This window comes from Lissotriton vulgaris, chromosome 10 (assembly GCF_964263255.1).
Source record: "Lissotriton vulgaris chromosome 10, aLisVul1.2, whole genome shotgun sequence".
NCBI classification, from domain to species: Eukaryota; Metazoa; Chordata; class Amphibia; order Caudata; family Salamandridae; genus Lissotriton; species Lissotriton vulgaris.
The window spans coordinates 433,310,298-433,328,698 of NC_141698.1; the positions used below are offsets into that span (position 1 = coordinate 433,310,298).

Below are 18,401 nucleotides of genomic sequence, written 5' to 3' on the forward strand. Positions count from 1 at the left end.
TTCACACAATTTCATGTAACACAATTCCACAGCACTCCATGCCAAATAGTTCCATGCCACACAATCCATTCTAATCCTGGCATGGTATTCTACTCCTCTCCGCACTACAGTAACCCACTCCATGCCACAACCACAGAGTTTCATGCCATGCGTTTCCATGCCACTCCACTCCACACAACTCCACTCCACAGAATTTCACTCCACTCCAGTCCATGCAACACAGTCACTCCATACCACACAATGCCACTGTACTCAATGCCACACAATTCCACACCACACAATTCCATTGCACTACACTCAACTCCACACAATTCCACCCACTTTATGGCATGCAATTCCACTCTTCTCCACACTACACAAAGCTACTCCATGCCACAGAATGCCACTCCTCTCCATGACACAGAGTTTCATGCCATGCAGTTCCATGCCACTCCACACCACACAACTCCACTCCACAGAATTCCACTCCACTTCAGTCCAGGCAACATATTGTCACTCCATGCCACACAATTCCATTGCACTCCACACCACACCACTCAATTCCACTCCACAACATATAATTCCACTTTACACCATAAAGTTCCACTGAATACCACTCAATTCCATGCCACACAATTCAACTCCATGCCACACAGTTCCACTCTACCCCACACAAAACCATGTCACACAATTCCCCTCCACTTCCCACAGTTCCACTCCACTCCACACCACACAATTCCATGCTTCTCCACTCCATGCCACACAGTTTCACTCTACTCCAAGGAATACATTTCCACTCCACTCCTCTTCATGCTATCCAATCCTACTCCTCTTTAGGCCTCACAATTATATGCCACACACTCTCAAACACTCCATACCACTCTTCTCCATGCTACTCCACAGTTCCACTACACTCTACACTTTCAACTCTACTTCATGCCACATAATTCCAATCCACATGACTCACCGACCAAGCACAAAGATGCTTGCAGCATTGTGATTGGCTTAGGGGAGGGAACCTGGCTGCCTGCCTTCTGTTCCTGTCGGAGGCAGGAGAGCAGGAGCAGAGAAGACACAGAACCCAGCCGGTGGAAGGGTAAGTTGATTTAAAAAAAAATATTATTAAATTACCCCCCCCACGTGTCTTCCCCGTGTGACCCCCGCTGTTCCCCCACCTACGAGCCATGCTGACCGTGACTGGAAACCACACTATTCCATGTCACTCCATTTCACTCAATTCCACACCATGCCACACAGTTTACCTCCCCTCACCTCCATCAATTCCACTTACACTCTACACACAACACAATTTAACCCCATGCCACATAATTCCACTCCACACAATTCAATTCCACTCCTTACAGTTTCACTCCATGCCACAAAATTCCACTCCAGCCACACAATTCCACTCCACTCTTCACAATTCCACTCCACTCCATACCACATAATACTACATGTCATACAATGCTACCCCATGCCACACAATGTGGCTACACACCACAAAATTACATGTCACATAGTTCCACACCACACAATTCAACAACACTCCACACAATTTAAATCCATGCCACACAATTCCACTCCACTCCATACAGTTTCACACCAAGCACCAACCACACAATTACACTACACTCCTCAAACTTACACCACACTCCATGCCACACAATGCTACTCCACATCATACAATGCTACCCCATGCCACACAATGCCACTCCATGCCACACAATTACATGCCACATAATTCCACACCACAAAATTCAATACCACTCCCCTCCATGCCACACAATTTCACTCCTTTTCACACAATTCCAATACACGCTACGCAATTCCACTCAACTACACACAATTCCACTCCACTCTTCTTCTCTACACAATACCACATTGCACGTATCACTCCACGCCACACAATTACATGTCACATAGTTCCACACCACACAATTCCATGCCACACAATTCCACTTACTCTTGTACACACCACACAATTTAACTCCATGCCACACAATTCCACTCTACACAATTCATCTCCACTCCATACAGTTTCACTCTACTCTACAAAATTCCACTCCAGCCACACAACTACACTCCTCACAATTACACTTCACTCAATGCTACTACATGTCATAAAATGCTACCCGATGCCACACAATGCCACTACATGCACACAATTACTTTTCACATAGTTCCACACCACACAATTCAACAACACACAATTTAACTCCTTGCCACACAATTCCACTCCATACAGTTTCACGCCAAACAACAAAAGTCCACTCCAGCCACACAATTACACTCCACTCCTCAAACTTACCCTACACTTAGTGCCACACAATGCTACTCCTCATCTTACAATGCTACCCAATGCCACACAATGCCACTCCACATCACACAATTAATTACATGTCCCATAGTTCCACACCACACAATTTAATACCACTCCCTTCCATGCCACACAATCTTACTCCTTTCCACAAGATTCCATCACACACCACATAATTCCACACAACTACACATAATTCCACTCCACTCCTCTCTTCTACACACTACCACATTGCATGTATTACTCCATGTCACACAATTACATGTCACATAGGTCCACACCACACAATTCAACGCCACTCCCCCCCATGCCACACAGTTCCATGCCACACAATTTCCCTCCACACAATTCCAGTACATGCAACACAATTCCACTCAACTCCACACAATTCTACCCCACTCCATGCCACATAATTCCACTCTTCTTCTTTACACACTACTACATTGCACAATGTCACTCCACACCACACAATGCCACTCTAATCCACACCACAGAGTTCCACACCATTCATTTCCATGCCACTCCATTCCATGCCATAAAATTCCACTAGACTCCATGGTGCACAATTCCACAACACACAACTCAACTCCCATTTACTCCACTTCAAAGAATTCCACTCCAATCCAGTCCATGCCACTCATTGTCACTCAACACCACAAAATGCTGCTGCACTCCACGTCACACAACTCCACTGTACACAATTTTATGCCACTCCACTCTGTCACATAATTCCACTCATGCCACACAATTCCACTCCACTCCACCCCACCCCACATCAAGCAATTCCATTTCACTCCACTCTACACAATTTCACACCATCACACCATATAATTCCACTCCACGCCACACAATTCACTCCACACAACATGGTTACATGCTGCATAATTCCCCTCCATGCCACACAATACCAATCTAGTTCACTTCAGTCCACAGAAATCCACTCCATTCCACACAATTCCTATCCGATGTACTACATGTCACACCACTCCACACAATTCCATACAATTTCACTTGACTGCATGATGCCACACAATTCCACTGCATGCCACAAATTTCCATGCCACACAATTCCGCGCCACGTTGCTCCAAGCCACAGAATTCCACTCCACTCCACAGAATTCCACTCCATGCCACAGAGTTCTACTCCATTACTCTCCACCCCAAACCACACAATTCCAATCAACTCCACACAATGCCATTCCACTCCAAACTACCCAATTCCACTCCTGCCTCCCAAATCCACTTCACTACACAAAATTCCACTCCATGGCACTCCTCTCCACACAATCCCACTAAATTTCACATCACACAGTTCCACTCACTCCACCCCACAAAATCAATTCTATACCTTACAATTTCACTCCACACAATGTCACTCAACTTCACACAATACCACACCACTTCATGCCACAGAATGTCACTCTACTCCACTCAATGCTACATTACATCTCTCCACTCCACACAGTATGACGCAGCGCAATTCCATGCAACTCCACACCACACAATTCCACTCCACTCCATACCACACAATTCCATGCCACCCCACGCCAAACAATTTCCCTCCACAGCACACAATTACATTCTACTTCACTCCACCCATACAATTCCTCTCCACTCCACTAAATTTCACTCCAAGCCACAAAATTCCACTCCATGCCACAGAAATCCACTCCACTCAACGAAATTGCACCCCACAACAGTTTTCCTCCACTCCACACAGTTCCAGACCACAGCACTCTACTCCACACAATTCTACTCCACTTCACATCACTTAGTTCCACTCCACTCTACACCAAACAATTCAGCTCCATGTCACACAATGCCTTTACACTCCACACAATGCCATTCCACTCCACACCACAAAATGCTACTCCACACAATGCCACATAATGCCACTCCACTTCACTACAGGTCACACAGTGCCACTCCACTCCTCCCACTCCGGTCCACTCCTCCCAGTGCTGCACAATGCCTCTTCACTCCATGCAACACAGTGTTCCTCCACTGAACTCCTCAACTCACAATTCCATTCCACTTAACAAAATGCTACACTATGCCACTTCACTCAGTGCCACTCCACTCTAAACAATGCCACTCCACACAATGCCTCACAATACCACTCCACTCCACAACAAACAAAGCCACTCTGCTCCAGTCCACACAATGCCACTCCACTTCACTCAATGCCTCACTGTGCCATTTGACTCCACTCCACACAATGCCACTCCACTACACACAATTCCATGCCACACAATTTCACTCCACACCACACAATTCCATGCCACAGATTTCCTCTCTATTCCATGGAGCTTCCCACCACTCCATATAATTTCACTGCACACTACACAATCCCACACTATGCCACACAATTCCACTCCACCCAACACAGTTCAACTCCACTCCATGCAATTCCACTCCCCTCCATGCCACACAATTCTACTCCACACAATTCCATTACTCTTCACACCACATAATTCCATCCATTACACACAGTACCACTCCAAACCACACAATTCCATTCCATTTCACATAATTCCAATACACACAATTCTACTCAAACCACTCCTAACCACATAATTTCCCTCCGTTTAACTCAATTCCACTACACCCCATGCAACACAATTCCACTCCAATCCAAGCCTTACAATTCCACTCTTCATCACATTATGCCACTCCATGATACACAATACCACTTCATGCCATACAGTGCCACTCCACTCCGAGCTGCACAGTCCATTCCAGGCCTCACAATGCCACTGCACTTCATGCCACACAATTCCACTCCACACAGTGTCACACCACTTCATACCACACCACCCAGTCCACACCACCCCACTCCATTCCACTCCAACAAAGCCAATAGATCGCACATAAACTTTTCCAATGCTTGTTCTCATTACCCGCGCAAAGGGGGATATCTTAAAAATGTTTTGAGTAAACTAGTTCATAGGGAAATTAATGAATGTCCAGGTGGTAACTGATCAAGTTTGTGATCAAGTGAAACTACAGGTTAATATACTGAAGGGTGATTCCCTTTTGAAAATATCATGGGAAAAGGAAAAAAAGATACTCTCCAAACATCACCGACGTGGTATGACGTTTGTATCAGGCCTTAAGAAAATAAGAACTGTGTAGCTAATAGTGTGTCAATTTGAACCTTGTTGATATCTTTTCACAACGTAATTGAGAACCCATTTTGTATTGCGAAGTCATTGTGTAGACGTGTTTCTGCCTTTGCTGATTTGCCTATTTGTCAGTGGAATTCATCAGGACAGGTTTTCATCTAAAATCACCCTCTGCTTACCACGCTTTCCTTTGAGCATGTGTAGCGTAACAAAAACATTGTCAATTCTACATTTTTTTCAGTATGATTAGTACGAGAGACTCTATACCATTCTCCTGGTCTTGCCATTTTTGGAAAAGAAGACAGACAGGTATTAGGAGTGTTCCAGCCTTTGGCCCTAGGATTGGAGTCCTTCATCGCCACAAATTTCCTATAATGGTGTCCACGTACCTGTTTTTTAACAGTAGATACTTTTTGACTATGTTCTCCGCTTACTGTGCTACTCTTGCATATGTTATGAGAGACCAGGCACACCTCTCGCCAGTGTCACTGCACGGTACGCAAAGGGGAGGTATCCCTCTTCTCGCCGCAGATATACTCCTGTTACACCCTTTGATGAGGGCAGCATGTGATGGGTTCAGCCCTTTAGGGATAATTCACATCTCATAAGAAAAATATAAGTTGGCATTCTAACCTTCCGATTACAGGATCCCTTGTTGATCTGGGAAAGGAACCACTTACTTGAGTAGTCCAGAAGCGCTTTCCTGTTTCCTGAATATTGCTGGGATGTCAAGGCTGTGTCACAAGTTGTACTGTGGTTAAGTACTTTATGAGTCTACGTATTGGTTGGGTGGTGTATGACGTCAGGTGGTGTGATGTTGTGTTGCAGTATCATGAAAGTCGGAATCTTTCCATGCTCATGGAACTAGCAAAGTGTAACCATGGTGAGGTTTGCTGCTCTGTGGGATAGCTGGTAGTTACAAATTTGAAACCCAAGGCAAATAAATCTTTTCTTCACTTAGGTTTGTTGGTTAATTAAGCAGTGCAGAGGCAGGGACTGCATTTACTGTTGCTCGTTGGGGTTCCACTAGCATAGCTCATGATGTATTTAGGAACCATCTTCAACACTGTGCTGTCTGGACTGACAAGGGAAAGAAAACAGGTGCCGCGGGCCGCTCCACTGTGCTTCCTGAAAGGGCACGCCACATAACATGAGGAAATGGGAGTACCCCTCCACTGTGCTCTCTGGAAGGGCTGGGGACAGACATAAACCACTGGGTTGGGGTTTCCCCGAGTTGTGCTTTCTGTGAGGGACAATCACTGAAAACGTAAGGAGAGGGCAGTGCCACTGTACTTTGCTCTCTGGATGGTTTAGGTACAGAATCCATAGGCAGGAGTGGCCCCTCAAATGTGATTTCTGGCAGGGCACATCACAGAAACCATGGGGAGATGAGAATGGTCCTGTAAACCATGGGGAGATGGGGATGGTCCTGTAAACCATGGGGAGATGGGGATGGTCCTGCACTGTTCCCTCTGAAAGGGCTGGGTAGAGACATCATTGAGTTGGGGGTTGTACGACTAGGCCGTTCTCTAAAAGGGTAATGCACAGAACCCACGGGGACAGGACATATCTTACTTCTCCTCAACACCGAAAGGGTCATGTGTATCTTTTTCCTGATTCTATGATATATGGTGAAGTCCAGTCTCGGACAAGACGGCTCTCTGATTCTGGTGCCTCCGCCAAGGTGGGTGATCTTGTTTCTTTCCTGGCGTACACAACACATCTCCTACTTCTGAAGCAGAGGTGAAATTATCCACCTATTTATCAAATCTTAACACATTTCCAATGTTGGTCATAATCTTTTAGTATTAAAAGCAGCTAGGATCGATCTTAATCTCATTACAAAAGCAAGTGGTGAAGGATTTTTAGTGACGTGAGAGTGAAATAACCCTTCCGGTGATAGTACATTTTCACTCATACTTGGCCAAAAACAGCATCCAAGATGATTCTTTCTAAAAGTTTGTGGCTCCTATGAGGTTCTCCACTTTTGCCTGACCAAGTCACGCAGACGCATTTTGAGGCATAGATGTGAATTTATTTCTGTTAAGTAAATGCCTAGTGGTATCCTACTATGAACCTAAATTAGCAGAATATCCATTTAAGTCATTTATTGTACCTAAGGTTTCGTCCTTAAACTTGGTCTTATTTTGGCCACCTTTACAAAAAAAGTTGACATAAGGTAATTTTGTCGCTAAACACTAAGTCTCTCATTCTGAAGGCCATTGTCCATTTCTACGTTTCCCAAGAGTTTGTCATCCCTGCTTCTTATCTGGTTTACCTTGATAGCTTGTTCATATCTGGACAACCTGGCTATGTCTGATTTTCGATATTTTCTGCAAGAGGATACAGATTGGTCCTCTAACGATGTTTACTCATGGCTTAATATTAAAAAAGGTAGCCCCATGGCCCTTCTCAGGAGACCATTACCGATTGCCCCTCCCATTGCCCCTGCCAGCGCTGCCAGCTACAGTACCAACATAGCTACTAATAATTGCACTCCTACAAGGTGACAATTTAAACTATTCCAGCACACCCAAATCTGTGAGAATGGCATGGGAGGCAGGTATTATTCATTTTTAATGTACATGGAAGAATGAAACTATGTTGTTGTGCTCATCTAAAAAAAATAACCAGACAGCACCACCATGTGTGTGGCTGTCGTTAGTGCTGCTGTTGAGAATTATGTTCAGGTGCCGAGCACCGGACGGAAACCACCAGCTCAAATTTAGCTCTGGGTTTACTGCAGGCTGATGTCCTGATCTAGAAAACTACTTTCTTACTTTCCTTTGCTCGAGACTGTCACTTGCATCACTCATTACTAACAAATGAAAGGATTTCTCTTATACAGAAAGATCAGAAACCTGGTCAAAAACGTTTTACAGAGCGATAGAACTATGGATTTCCAAATACTTTTAATAAATGAAGGACGTTTTTGACAGTCATCTGGGCTATTCTCCTTAATTCTGTATGCATACATTTATAAATGCAATTTTAGGGTCTGATATGTAGATTTCTCCATAATTATAACTCACAAATAGTGTCTTGATTCCTGAGTCCGGTCGATCTGATGGATTAAGAAATTATTTCCTGATTAGTGATATATAGACAGCTCAAGTCCTCAAAAAAATGCATGAAAATATGGAAACATGCTTTAAATTTCTACCAAAAAAAAGTAAATTCTGGGAAACAACTAACAAATATGTAGAAACAAAACCATAGCTGTATATTAGTGTGTCCCACTTTAATGCGAAAAGTAAAGAAAAAAGTACACCCAGCACTCGCTGTATTTATTTGCCTTCAAGATTCCTGAATGTTCTGAAAGCATGTTAATTGAAACACCTAAATTCCTCGGCCACTCACACACTTAGCCTCTTTTTGAATTCTCTGTGAATCGATTACCATCACTCATATTTGTAGTCAACATCTTTGTGTTACAATCCCAGGCTCTTTGCTTACTCAATCACCTCTTCTCAGTTTCCTCTGTGCATTAGTGTGCCCTTAAAGGCATACCAACACTTGTCGCATTTAATTTTATAGGACAGGAAAGTCAAGGTGACTGAGTAAACAAGGTTGTTGGATTTCCTGCAAAGACTCATTATGCAGGCCCCCTTCCAATCCCAGCTTGCTCATAGGGGCTGCTGTTACAATAAAATACCACACTCACTCAGTGTTAAACTTTGTCACAAGAGTCTGTTGACAGTGGTAACTCTCACTTCTTAACACAACGTATGCCTCCTTCCCTATTTAGGCATAAACACGATTTCTCTTTGCCTAGTGACACAGGCAGATAAAATTGTGTTAAAACTTTCCGAAATCTCGGAAAAATGTATTTAATGTCCAAACCCCTTTTGCACCTTTACAAAATATCGAAAATCTGCAAGGAAGGTAAAGAACCTTTTTTCCAAGGAAACATTTGTACAACATGTAGATTGTCCTGAAAAATGACTTCAAGGAGGTGGTAACAATGAAAAGCTGTCAACGTAAGGTAAATGTATAGGATGTAAAGACTATGGGACTATAGTGTTGGGGGTCCCACAGGCCAAATTACAATGCGACCGCCACAGTGGTGGTGGAATTGTACAGATTTTCCATTGCGGGGTGCTGCTATCTGCAGCACCTGCAGCAATGGAAACAAGCATTAGAAATGCAATATGTCTCGGATTTATTTGATTTAGGGGTAATGGCATTGTAAATGGCAATGTGTTTTATCCATGTCTTATGGAGTGTATGCATAAGGTGTGTAGTAGAAATATGTGGGTTGTATTGGAATAGTATCAATGGTGGCATGCTGCGCTTTAGATGAATATGTTTAAAAGTAAAGTGCACCATACTGCGATTGGTACAATAGTTTATTGTGGATGCGTTAACAATTGATGTGTGCACTGATGGCTGTTGGTGTGTGTGCCTGTTGAAATTGTTCACTGATGGCTGGTGGTGTGTGTGCTTGGTGGAAGCGTGCACTGCTGACTGGAGGTGTGTGTGCCGGGTGGAAGCGTGCCCTGACGGCTGGTGGTGTGTGTGCTTGGTTAAAGCGTGTACAGATGGCTGGTGGTGTGTGTGCCTGGTGAAAGCATGCACTGATGGCTGTTGGTGAGTGCGGCTGGTAAAAGCGTGCACTGACAGCTGGTGGTGAGTGCGCCTGGTAAAAGCATGCACTGACGGCTGGTGTTGTGTGTGCTTGGTGCGGTGAAAGCGTGCACTGATGCCTGGTGGTGTTTGTGCCTGGTGAAAGCGTGCACTGACGGCTGGTGGTGTGTGGTTGTGTGTGTGGTGGTTTTGTGTGTGGTGGTTGTGTGTGTGGTGGTGAGTGTGTGGTGGTGAGTGTGTGTAAGTTTGCACTGAGTGTGTGGTGGTGAGTGTGTGGTGGTGAGTGTGTGGTGGTGAGTGGTGGTGAGTATGTGGTGGTGAGAGACTGGTGTGTGTATGTGTGTGTGGTGTGTGTGTGTGTGGTGTGTGTGTGGTGTGTGTGTGGTGTGTGTGTGGTCTTATGTGTGTGGTCTTATGTATGTGTGTGTGGTGGACTTAGTTCAAGTGTTCTTATCCTGCACACTCACACATTGGCCCTACACACTCACACACTGCTCACCTTGCACACTCACACTGTTCACCCTGCACACTCACACACTGTTCACCCTGCACACTCACACACTGTTCACCCTGCACACTCACACACGGTTCACCCTGCACACTCACACACTGCAGTCACTGTCACTCCGCAGTCACTATCACTCTGCAGTCACTCTGCAGTCACACTCACTCTGCAGTCACTCTGCAGTCACACTCACTCTGCAGTCACTCTCCACTCACACTCACTCTGCAGTCACTCTACAGTCACACTCACTCTGCAGTCACCCTGCAGTCACACTCACTCTGCAGTCACTCTGCACTTGCACTCACTCTGCACTCACTCGGCAGCTGCACTCACTCTGCACTCACTCGGCAGCTGCACTCACTCTACACTAACTCTGCACTCACACTAACTCTGCACTCACACTCACTCTGCACTCACACTCACTCTGCACCTGTGCTCACTCTGCACTCACTCTCACTCTGCACTAACTCTCACTCTGCACTCACTCTGCACTCACTCTCACTTTGCACTCATTCTGCACTCACTCTTCACTCTACACTCACTCTGCACTCACTCTGCGCTCACTCTGCACTCACTCTGCACTCACTCACACTCTGCAGCACTCACTCACACTCTGCAGCACTCACTCTCACTCTGCACTTACTCTGCACTCTGCACTCGTGAAAACGTACTTGCATAACCTTTAGACAACAATGGCTTTACTTATTACCTTTGCACTTTTAATGTCTATTGCTATGTCTATTGCATATATTTATTCCCCCAAAAATGTGAAAAAAGAAACGCTTGCCTGCCAACACCAGACGTTTTGCTAGTGGATGGATGGATGAATGGATGGATTGATTGTTGGTGCTGGTGGATGGGTGGATGGATGGATGGATGGATTGACTGTTGGACCTGGTGGATGGATGGATGGATTGATTGTTGGGGCTGGTGGATGGGTGGATGGATGAATTGATTGCTGGGGCTGGTGGATGGGTGGGTGGATGGATGGATTGATTGTTGGAGCTGGTGGATGGATGGATGGATGGATTGATTGTTGGGGCTGGTGGATGGATGGATTGATTGTTGGGGCTGGTGGATGGGTGGACGGATGGATGGATGGATTGATTGTTGGAGCTGGTGAATGGATGGATGGATTGATTGTTGGGGCTGGTGGATGGGTGGGTGGATGGATGGATTGATTTTTGGGGCTGGTGGATGGGTGGATGGATGGATGGATAGATTGATTATGGGAGCTGGTGGATGGATGGATGGATTGATTGTTGGAGCTGGTGGATGGATGGATAGATTGATTGTTGGGGCTGGTGGATGGGTGGGTGGATGGATGGATTGATTGTTGGGGTTGGTGGGTGGATGAGTTTGGTGAAACTTTGTGTGGATGAACACAAACAACATCTTTTTGATTTTGCTAACCGGATAGATTAACTGACATACAACACCCAGTAGGTTGACCCGTTGCAAGACTGACATGTTTTGGTAAAAGATTTGAACGATAGCTCCATTGAAAGACGTCGCTGGTTACCGGTGGTTAAATGGAGGGGGTGGTGAATAGATCGAAATTTACGACGATTACTTAATCTATAAATAGGCCAATCAACAACGAAAACCGTTTTTGAGCGCTAGATTGAAAGCGCTGAACTGAGGGCCTTCGTGGCGCTGTAACGGGGTGCGGACACCAGCGCCCAGGGCCGGTGCCCTCCAAGCTGTGCTTGCCAGTCACGGCTCCGTTTAAGCCCCTCCGTGGTTTGTGTTCTTTTCATAATTAGAAGAGGCAGTCGGAGCGAGGGGGCGATGGCCCAGGGCAGCAGGCTGACAGGAGGAAAGCGAAAGGGACAGCGACAGGGGCAAAGGGACACGAGACTGACGGTGGCGCGAGAGACAGCAAGGAAGACACAGGAGAGAAGAAATCATAGAAGGCAGAGGGCGCGAAAAAGAGTCAGACAGAGTGAAGGGTAGGGAGAGAGGCTCATAGAAGGAAGGGGAAGAGACGGTGTGAGGAACAACAACAGAGATAGGAGCGGAGAAAGCGAAAGAGACAGATGGAGGAATTGACTGGATATAGAGGCTGACTACAAGTGACAGGGAGAGAAGAGACTGCCATTGTAGAAAGAGTGAGTCACATGCGTGGGGTTGAGACAGGAGCGACAGGGAGGGCAGAAGACTGTCACTTAAGTAACAGCTCGACAGGGGGTGCGCGAAAGAGAAGATGGACAGAGAGGAAAGACACCGACAGAAGAACGAGGGAGAGTTAGTAAGAGAGTGAGATAGAAGAAGTGGTCAACAGAGAAGCAAGTGGGAGAGACAGTGAGGTTAAGACAGGGAAATAGGGACAGAGGGCGTTAGGGGAGGTGGAGGGGAAAGAACACAGGACACGGGTTAGAGATGGTGTGTGTGAGAGAGAAAGGGGGCAGAGAGATGTAGAGAGAGAGTGCAGTGATCGTTAGATACCGAGAAGAAATAGTGGCATGTCTTAAAAAAAGAGAGTGATGAAAGAGGAGAGAGGGCAGAGAGGGATAGAGAGAAAATAATCTACAAATAGGGGGAGTAATGGAAAGTGAAAGGAGCCAGGCGTGAGGGAAGGGCATGGAGAAGTGTGGGAGACAGAAAAAGACTGTGCAGCGAAGATAAGTGAGAGAAGAGAAGGGGAACCGAGAGAGGAAGAAAGAGGAGAAAAGGTGACACCATGGAGAAATACCCAGGGAGCAGGGAGAGAGAAGGGTAGGGCTATGTAGAGAGAGAGGGGGTGTGACGGGGTGAATGAGATCAAAGACTGAGAAGAAGGCGAGAAAGATCATGGGCTTTGAGAGGGTCGGGGAAACGCGGAGAGAACACGGGGAGGGATTGAGAAAGGGGAAAGTTGTGGATCATGGGCTTTGAGAGGGTCGGGGAAACGCGGAGAGAACACGGGGAGAGATTGAGAAAGGGGAAAGTTGTGGAGCACGACGCGCGGTACCCAGAGAGAGCCACAGATCGTGAGGTCATTTATGGCGAGACACACGGAGCGAACTAAGCTCACTGGAAGAGTGAGCGAAGACAAGAGAGCTACAAATACAGAGGGAGAGTCGGAGAAAAGTATGGGAGCCAGCGAGTGAGAAGAGGAGGTGAACGGGAAACGAGGGGTGGAGAGATGCACAGACACGCGCCGAGAGAAACAGTGAGGTAGAAGCGGAAGGGAGCCAGAGTGACCTCAAAGGAACAGAAGGCTAGAGGCCAATGCAAGAGAGAGACACAGAAAGCGTACACACAGAGAAGAGGCGCTGACAGGGCGAGCTCCGTGAAATGGATTACAAAAAAAAACGTGCGACCAGCATCTGTCTGCAATTACCGCGGCCCCTGACAACTGGTAATTGAAGAAATATGCCCTTCTCGTGCGCGTGACCGCACACAATATGCAATAGGCGGAGCTACTCTACCGCGTATGGCCTATTGCGTGCTCTCTTCTAAAAAAACACGCATGGGAGGCCCAATTGCCATGCAGCTGGCAAAAAGAAGCCCTAAAAATCACGAGCAGCCAGGAATTTTTTAGGTAGCTTTTCGGAGACGCTAACTATAGGACTCTTGGGTTCCGCCCACACTGCTACGCAGTGTGACGTCGGCCCGAGCCCTAAAAAGGGATGTGTAACACATCCTTGTACTATGTGACAGGCACCACACCCAAAGAAAAGGGTCCAGGTGAAGCGCCATGGAAAGGCTGGTGTGGAGGGATCATCCTAATCCCTATGGTGATGCCAGGTAGGCACTGCAACCATTGTATGGATTGGGAGGTCCTCCGCAGGACCGGCGGGCTCAAGGAGCTCATTGGATGAGTGGCGGTCATGCTTTCTGCCCGCCTGCACACTGCCCGCCATCAATATCTGGTGGGCGGAAAGGCTGCTTAGGATGGCGGGGAGACTGCTTCCGACAGCCTGTAGGTGGTGGTCTCCCCGCCATCCTATTCAGCCCCTATGTCATACTTTGCCCTGGGTTTATCTACAGTTGTTTAGAATCCATGGAGCAGTTTTAATTTAACATGCATTTTTATCTGGTCAATTCCAAATGATGAAGATGGATGTAGAGTCATATAGAACCTGTAATGGCAGATGGTTCCCTATTTCCCATGGAACCTTTACCGTGGATGCATGCGCACAGTCACACTCACGCAGAGTTAGTACTGATGCTAGTATAGCCAGTAATCTTTAATTTTTTTACTCTCAACCCCACAGTTATGAGCATGGAGAGCCGCTCACTGCACTTGTCTACTCTGGTACGTGAAGCTGAGCAAAGGGTCAATGATCTAACAGCTCAAGTGGTGAATGAGGTCCCGACTGCCGACTGCACAGAGAAAGAGAAGCAGCTCAAAGCCTGGGAGTGGCGATACCGGCTTTACAAGCGCATGAAGGCGGGGTTTGAACATGCCCGTAAGTAGAACTTTGCAAGGGGGATTTAAAACCAGTAGTCAAGGAGGGGGTATTTTAAATGTAAGGTTCTAATGTTATTTTTCCTTGTTGGGTTTTATGACTGATTGTCAGGAAGCCCTTTGCTTTACAACAGGGTGTGTGCAACCAGAACACACAACTAAGGATTACAGCTGGACCAGAGATAACAGGTGACACCTACATTTAGATTTAACACCTGTAATGGGAGACTGTGAATCTGGCATTTCAAATGGAAGGTTTCTTGTCACTCTGATGCCTTTATTGGAAGAGTTTGTATCTTGTATTTCCTGGCCAACATTTTGTTTGGCCTCAACATGAAGAGGTTAGATTTCATATTAGTAAAGGGAAGGCTTAGATAGGATGACTGCGATAGAGTAGTCTGAATCAGATGTCTGTAATGTGAGACTTTGGTTCAAATTTCCATTATGAAAAAAGCTGGTCACATTTTTAACATAGGAGCGTTGGGGTCAAATTTCTGTAAGAATCTACCCTCTAAAACATCTATGCATTACTTCTCACTTGTTAGAGCTTTGAGCACAGTTTCTATTTGTATATTTATATCTTAGTTCCCAGCTACCTTCCACGTTGGTTCAATGCAACAAAAAAACATGTTTAAAATGTGGCTTCCAACTTCCTTTTCAATTAAATGTTTATTTCCATTTGGTTGATTTGTGGTTGTTATGTGGCAAAAATTATAACGTTTTATTGTAAATAAAAAAATACTGTGAACATTTTCAGCTTAAAAATGGTTAAAGAACGCAAGGTGGGAGGAGGACAGAGATATGAGGAATGGGAAAGTAAGAAGCTTTTGTTCATCTTCGGTCTCATATATTTAATTGAACGAGTCCTAGATCAATCTACACAGTTCTCGATGGGGTCAGACTTCTCAAACGATGGAGTAATTTGGCCTATACGCCGGGAAGGGCTCAGAGGTCTACAGAAATTGAGTTAAAAAGTGTAGATCGGAGGACCTTATTTTGGATCGACACCTTATATAAGGGAGCTTATTTAGGCTTTTATTCAACCCATACTTGGCCCCATGAGCCTCTCACACATCCTCATATACTTCTTTAGATCTCACAAAGGAATCACAAATGTGTCTGCTAGGGTGGCCTATGTTTGTATCCATCTGTCCTTTCCATTTAACTCGGTGTGAATGGATTTGGAAACTAATCAGTCGGGATGTCTTCTCCCCATTCCTTCCTCACTCACCTGACTTCTTCAAAAAAAAATCATAAATGGAAACAGCTCGGTGGGAATTCCTTTCCCCACTGATTTCTGGTGGCTGGTAAAGCTGTCTGTGTCTGCTCCTCCATGCATTGTACGGAACTGCCTGATTGGCATCAGCTTATTGTGCCCACCATTAGGATTCTCACAGTGTGAGATTTTTCACCTCATATTATCTTTATTAACTTGCCATTAGTGTCTCCCAAGCAACTGCTGTGCAACATCATCATTGGGTACTCCTTCGCTACTATAGCAATATATTCAGTCTGGTCTGGGGCTCATTCAATCCTACTTCAGTAGGGCATTGTGGCTATGGCCTTTGGTGGAGTTTTTCTTCCTGGACCTAAATCAATGAGCATTTTCTGCTCTACATAAAGCCGCCTTCTCTGCCTCATGCTCCAGGCTAATATTGATTGAACTGGACTCATAAGATTGGGTTGCAATGGAGCGGTATCATTCATTGTGGTAACTGTCCCATTTTAGGTGTCCCCTCTCTTCCGCCTTGTGAAAGCATGCCTGGCGCTGACATGTGTTCCCCTCATCTAAAGAGTCCTCCTTTATAGGAGTTGTGGGGATAGCACTGAGGGCATGGAAACCTGTGACTTCCGCATGTGGTGGGCCTGCACAGACCTTTGGAAGGGGCTGAGATACAGTTCCGAGCCTGTGTGACTTGACCGCTGTTGGGGGCAGGATTTGAGGTCCTGGCTGAATTATCATAAATCCACTGCTACTTGTTTAGTGCAGGCATAGTGGGTACACATACCAGAACACGGAGTAAGGGCTGAGGCTGGCAGAGCTGGAGGAATCCGCAAAACACTGTAGTAAATAGACCAGTCGTACAGTAATTCAGGAGTACAATAGTTGTATCACAGTAGCTGTAACACAGTTAAGGAAACCAAATAACAAATGTGCAGGTACAAACAGTTGTGATGGGACTGGTGATGAATGCCCAGGAGTGTCACATATCACCTGTACTCGTTCACGCACCACCCGTCTCCATGAAAGGATCCTGTTATGAAATACTGCCGAAGTATGAGATCAATCAATACTCATCTTCTACGATCAACATTTCTCAACATGTCAGCCTGAGCTAGCATAATCCAAGGCCTCAAGAACACTTGAGAAGGTGTGTTTTTCCATTCTAGCATCAGGGTCTCATCTGCTGCTCAGCATTGTGTCCTAAAATCTGATGCTTGCTTTTGGATCCTGCACACCAACCAAGCTGCCAATACTGATACACAAGTCCAATACCACTGGATGATAGGTGCAAGGATATCAAACCAAGCATCTGTAAGCTTTTTATTAGCTTTTATTTTCCATATTCGAAAATGTGTTTTCATTTAAGAAACATATAGGGGATATATACAAACAAATGACATAAAATAAATACACAAACCTCTTTTCATTCACACTCACTCCTAATTATTCATCCGTACAGGCACAAACACATTTACACATTCACCACACTCAACACACACCACAAAGTCTTTGCAGGCCAGTATGATTATTATGAAAAAAGGCCTGGCCACTGCCCAAACAGAGTTGTACTTCAGTTTCTATTAGAAGTGCATAGAAATTGCACGAACGACTAAACAATTTTGTCAAAACTGTTTTTTCACAATGTATCATGAGTCTTAATCACAACATAGGTACAATTTGATTGGAAGTGGCATTAACAAAGGTCTACACGTTTCAAATTCCGGACACTGTAGGGGTTGTCATCAGGACCAACAACCACAACTTCAAGAAAAGCCATCACCGGGGACTTCCTCTGATTTTTAATTCAAAGGGTGATTTCCCACCCGAGTTTTTCAGCTAATGGTCTTTTGTGTCTTGTGTTCCGCCAAATCACTTGAAGCGCCCAAGTGCCGGCACCATCTAACTGAAGGGCTCGTCCGCGGAATTTAGAATGAGTTCCGCCTCCCCTCGCCGAGATATATTTCAGGGCTGCCACAAGCTCAAAGTTCTAGCGGCTTGCTGCACTGTCCGCCATTGATTCAACCTTTCGTTTGTTGAACTGCTTTTGGATCCTGACATTACCAAACAAATACATTTGATCTATATTAGCCGCAATGTCAGTGTCCAGGTCTCCATGCAGAGGTAAGAGGGCCTGGTAATGGGCAAGGCAATGCCTCCCATACAGAGGCAAATGGAAACGGATGTGTCAAAGAAATATTGTTTTGCTTTAGTTTAGCCATCCCATCCAGATGCTGTAGATGGTCAGAAGTCCAGAAAAGAAATGTGCA

The 18,401-nt window shown here is 45.6% G+C and overlaps 1 protein-coding gene across 2 annotated transcripts in view; it reads left to right on the top strand.

Annotated features, from left to right (window-relative positions):
* The window catches only part of LOC147685366 (ankyrin repeat and fibronectin type-III domain-containing protein 1-like), a 3,163,580-nt gene that overhangs the window by 2,691,689 nt on the left and 453,490 nt on the right, over positions 1 to 18,401 (top strand). For both annotated transcript variants that reach the window (XM_086941288.1, XM_086941289.1), the window contains one exon: positions 14,716 to 14,910. In XM_086941288.1, the coding sequence (XP_086797414.1) occupies positions 14,716 to 14,910 (195 nt within the window). The remainder of the gene's footprint in view (positions 1 to 14,715; positions 14,911 to 18,401) is intronic.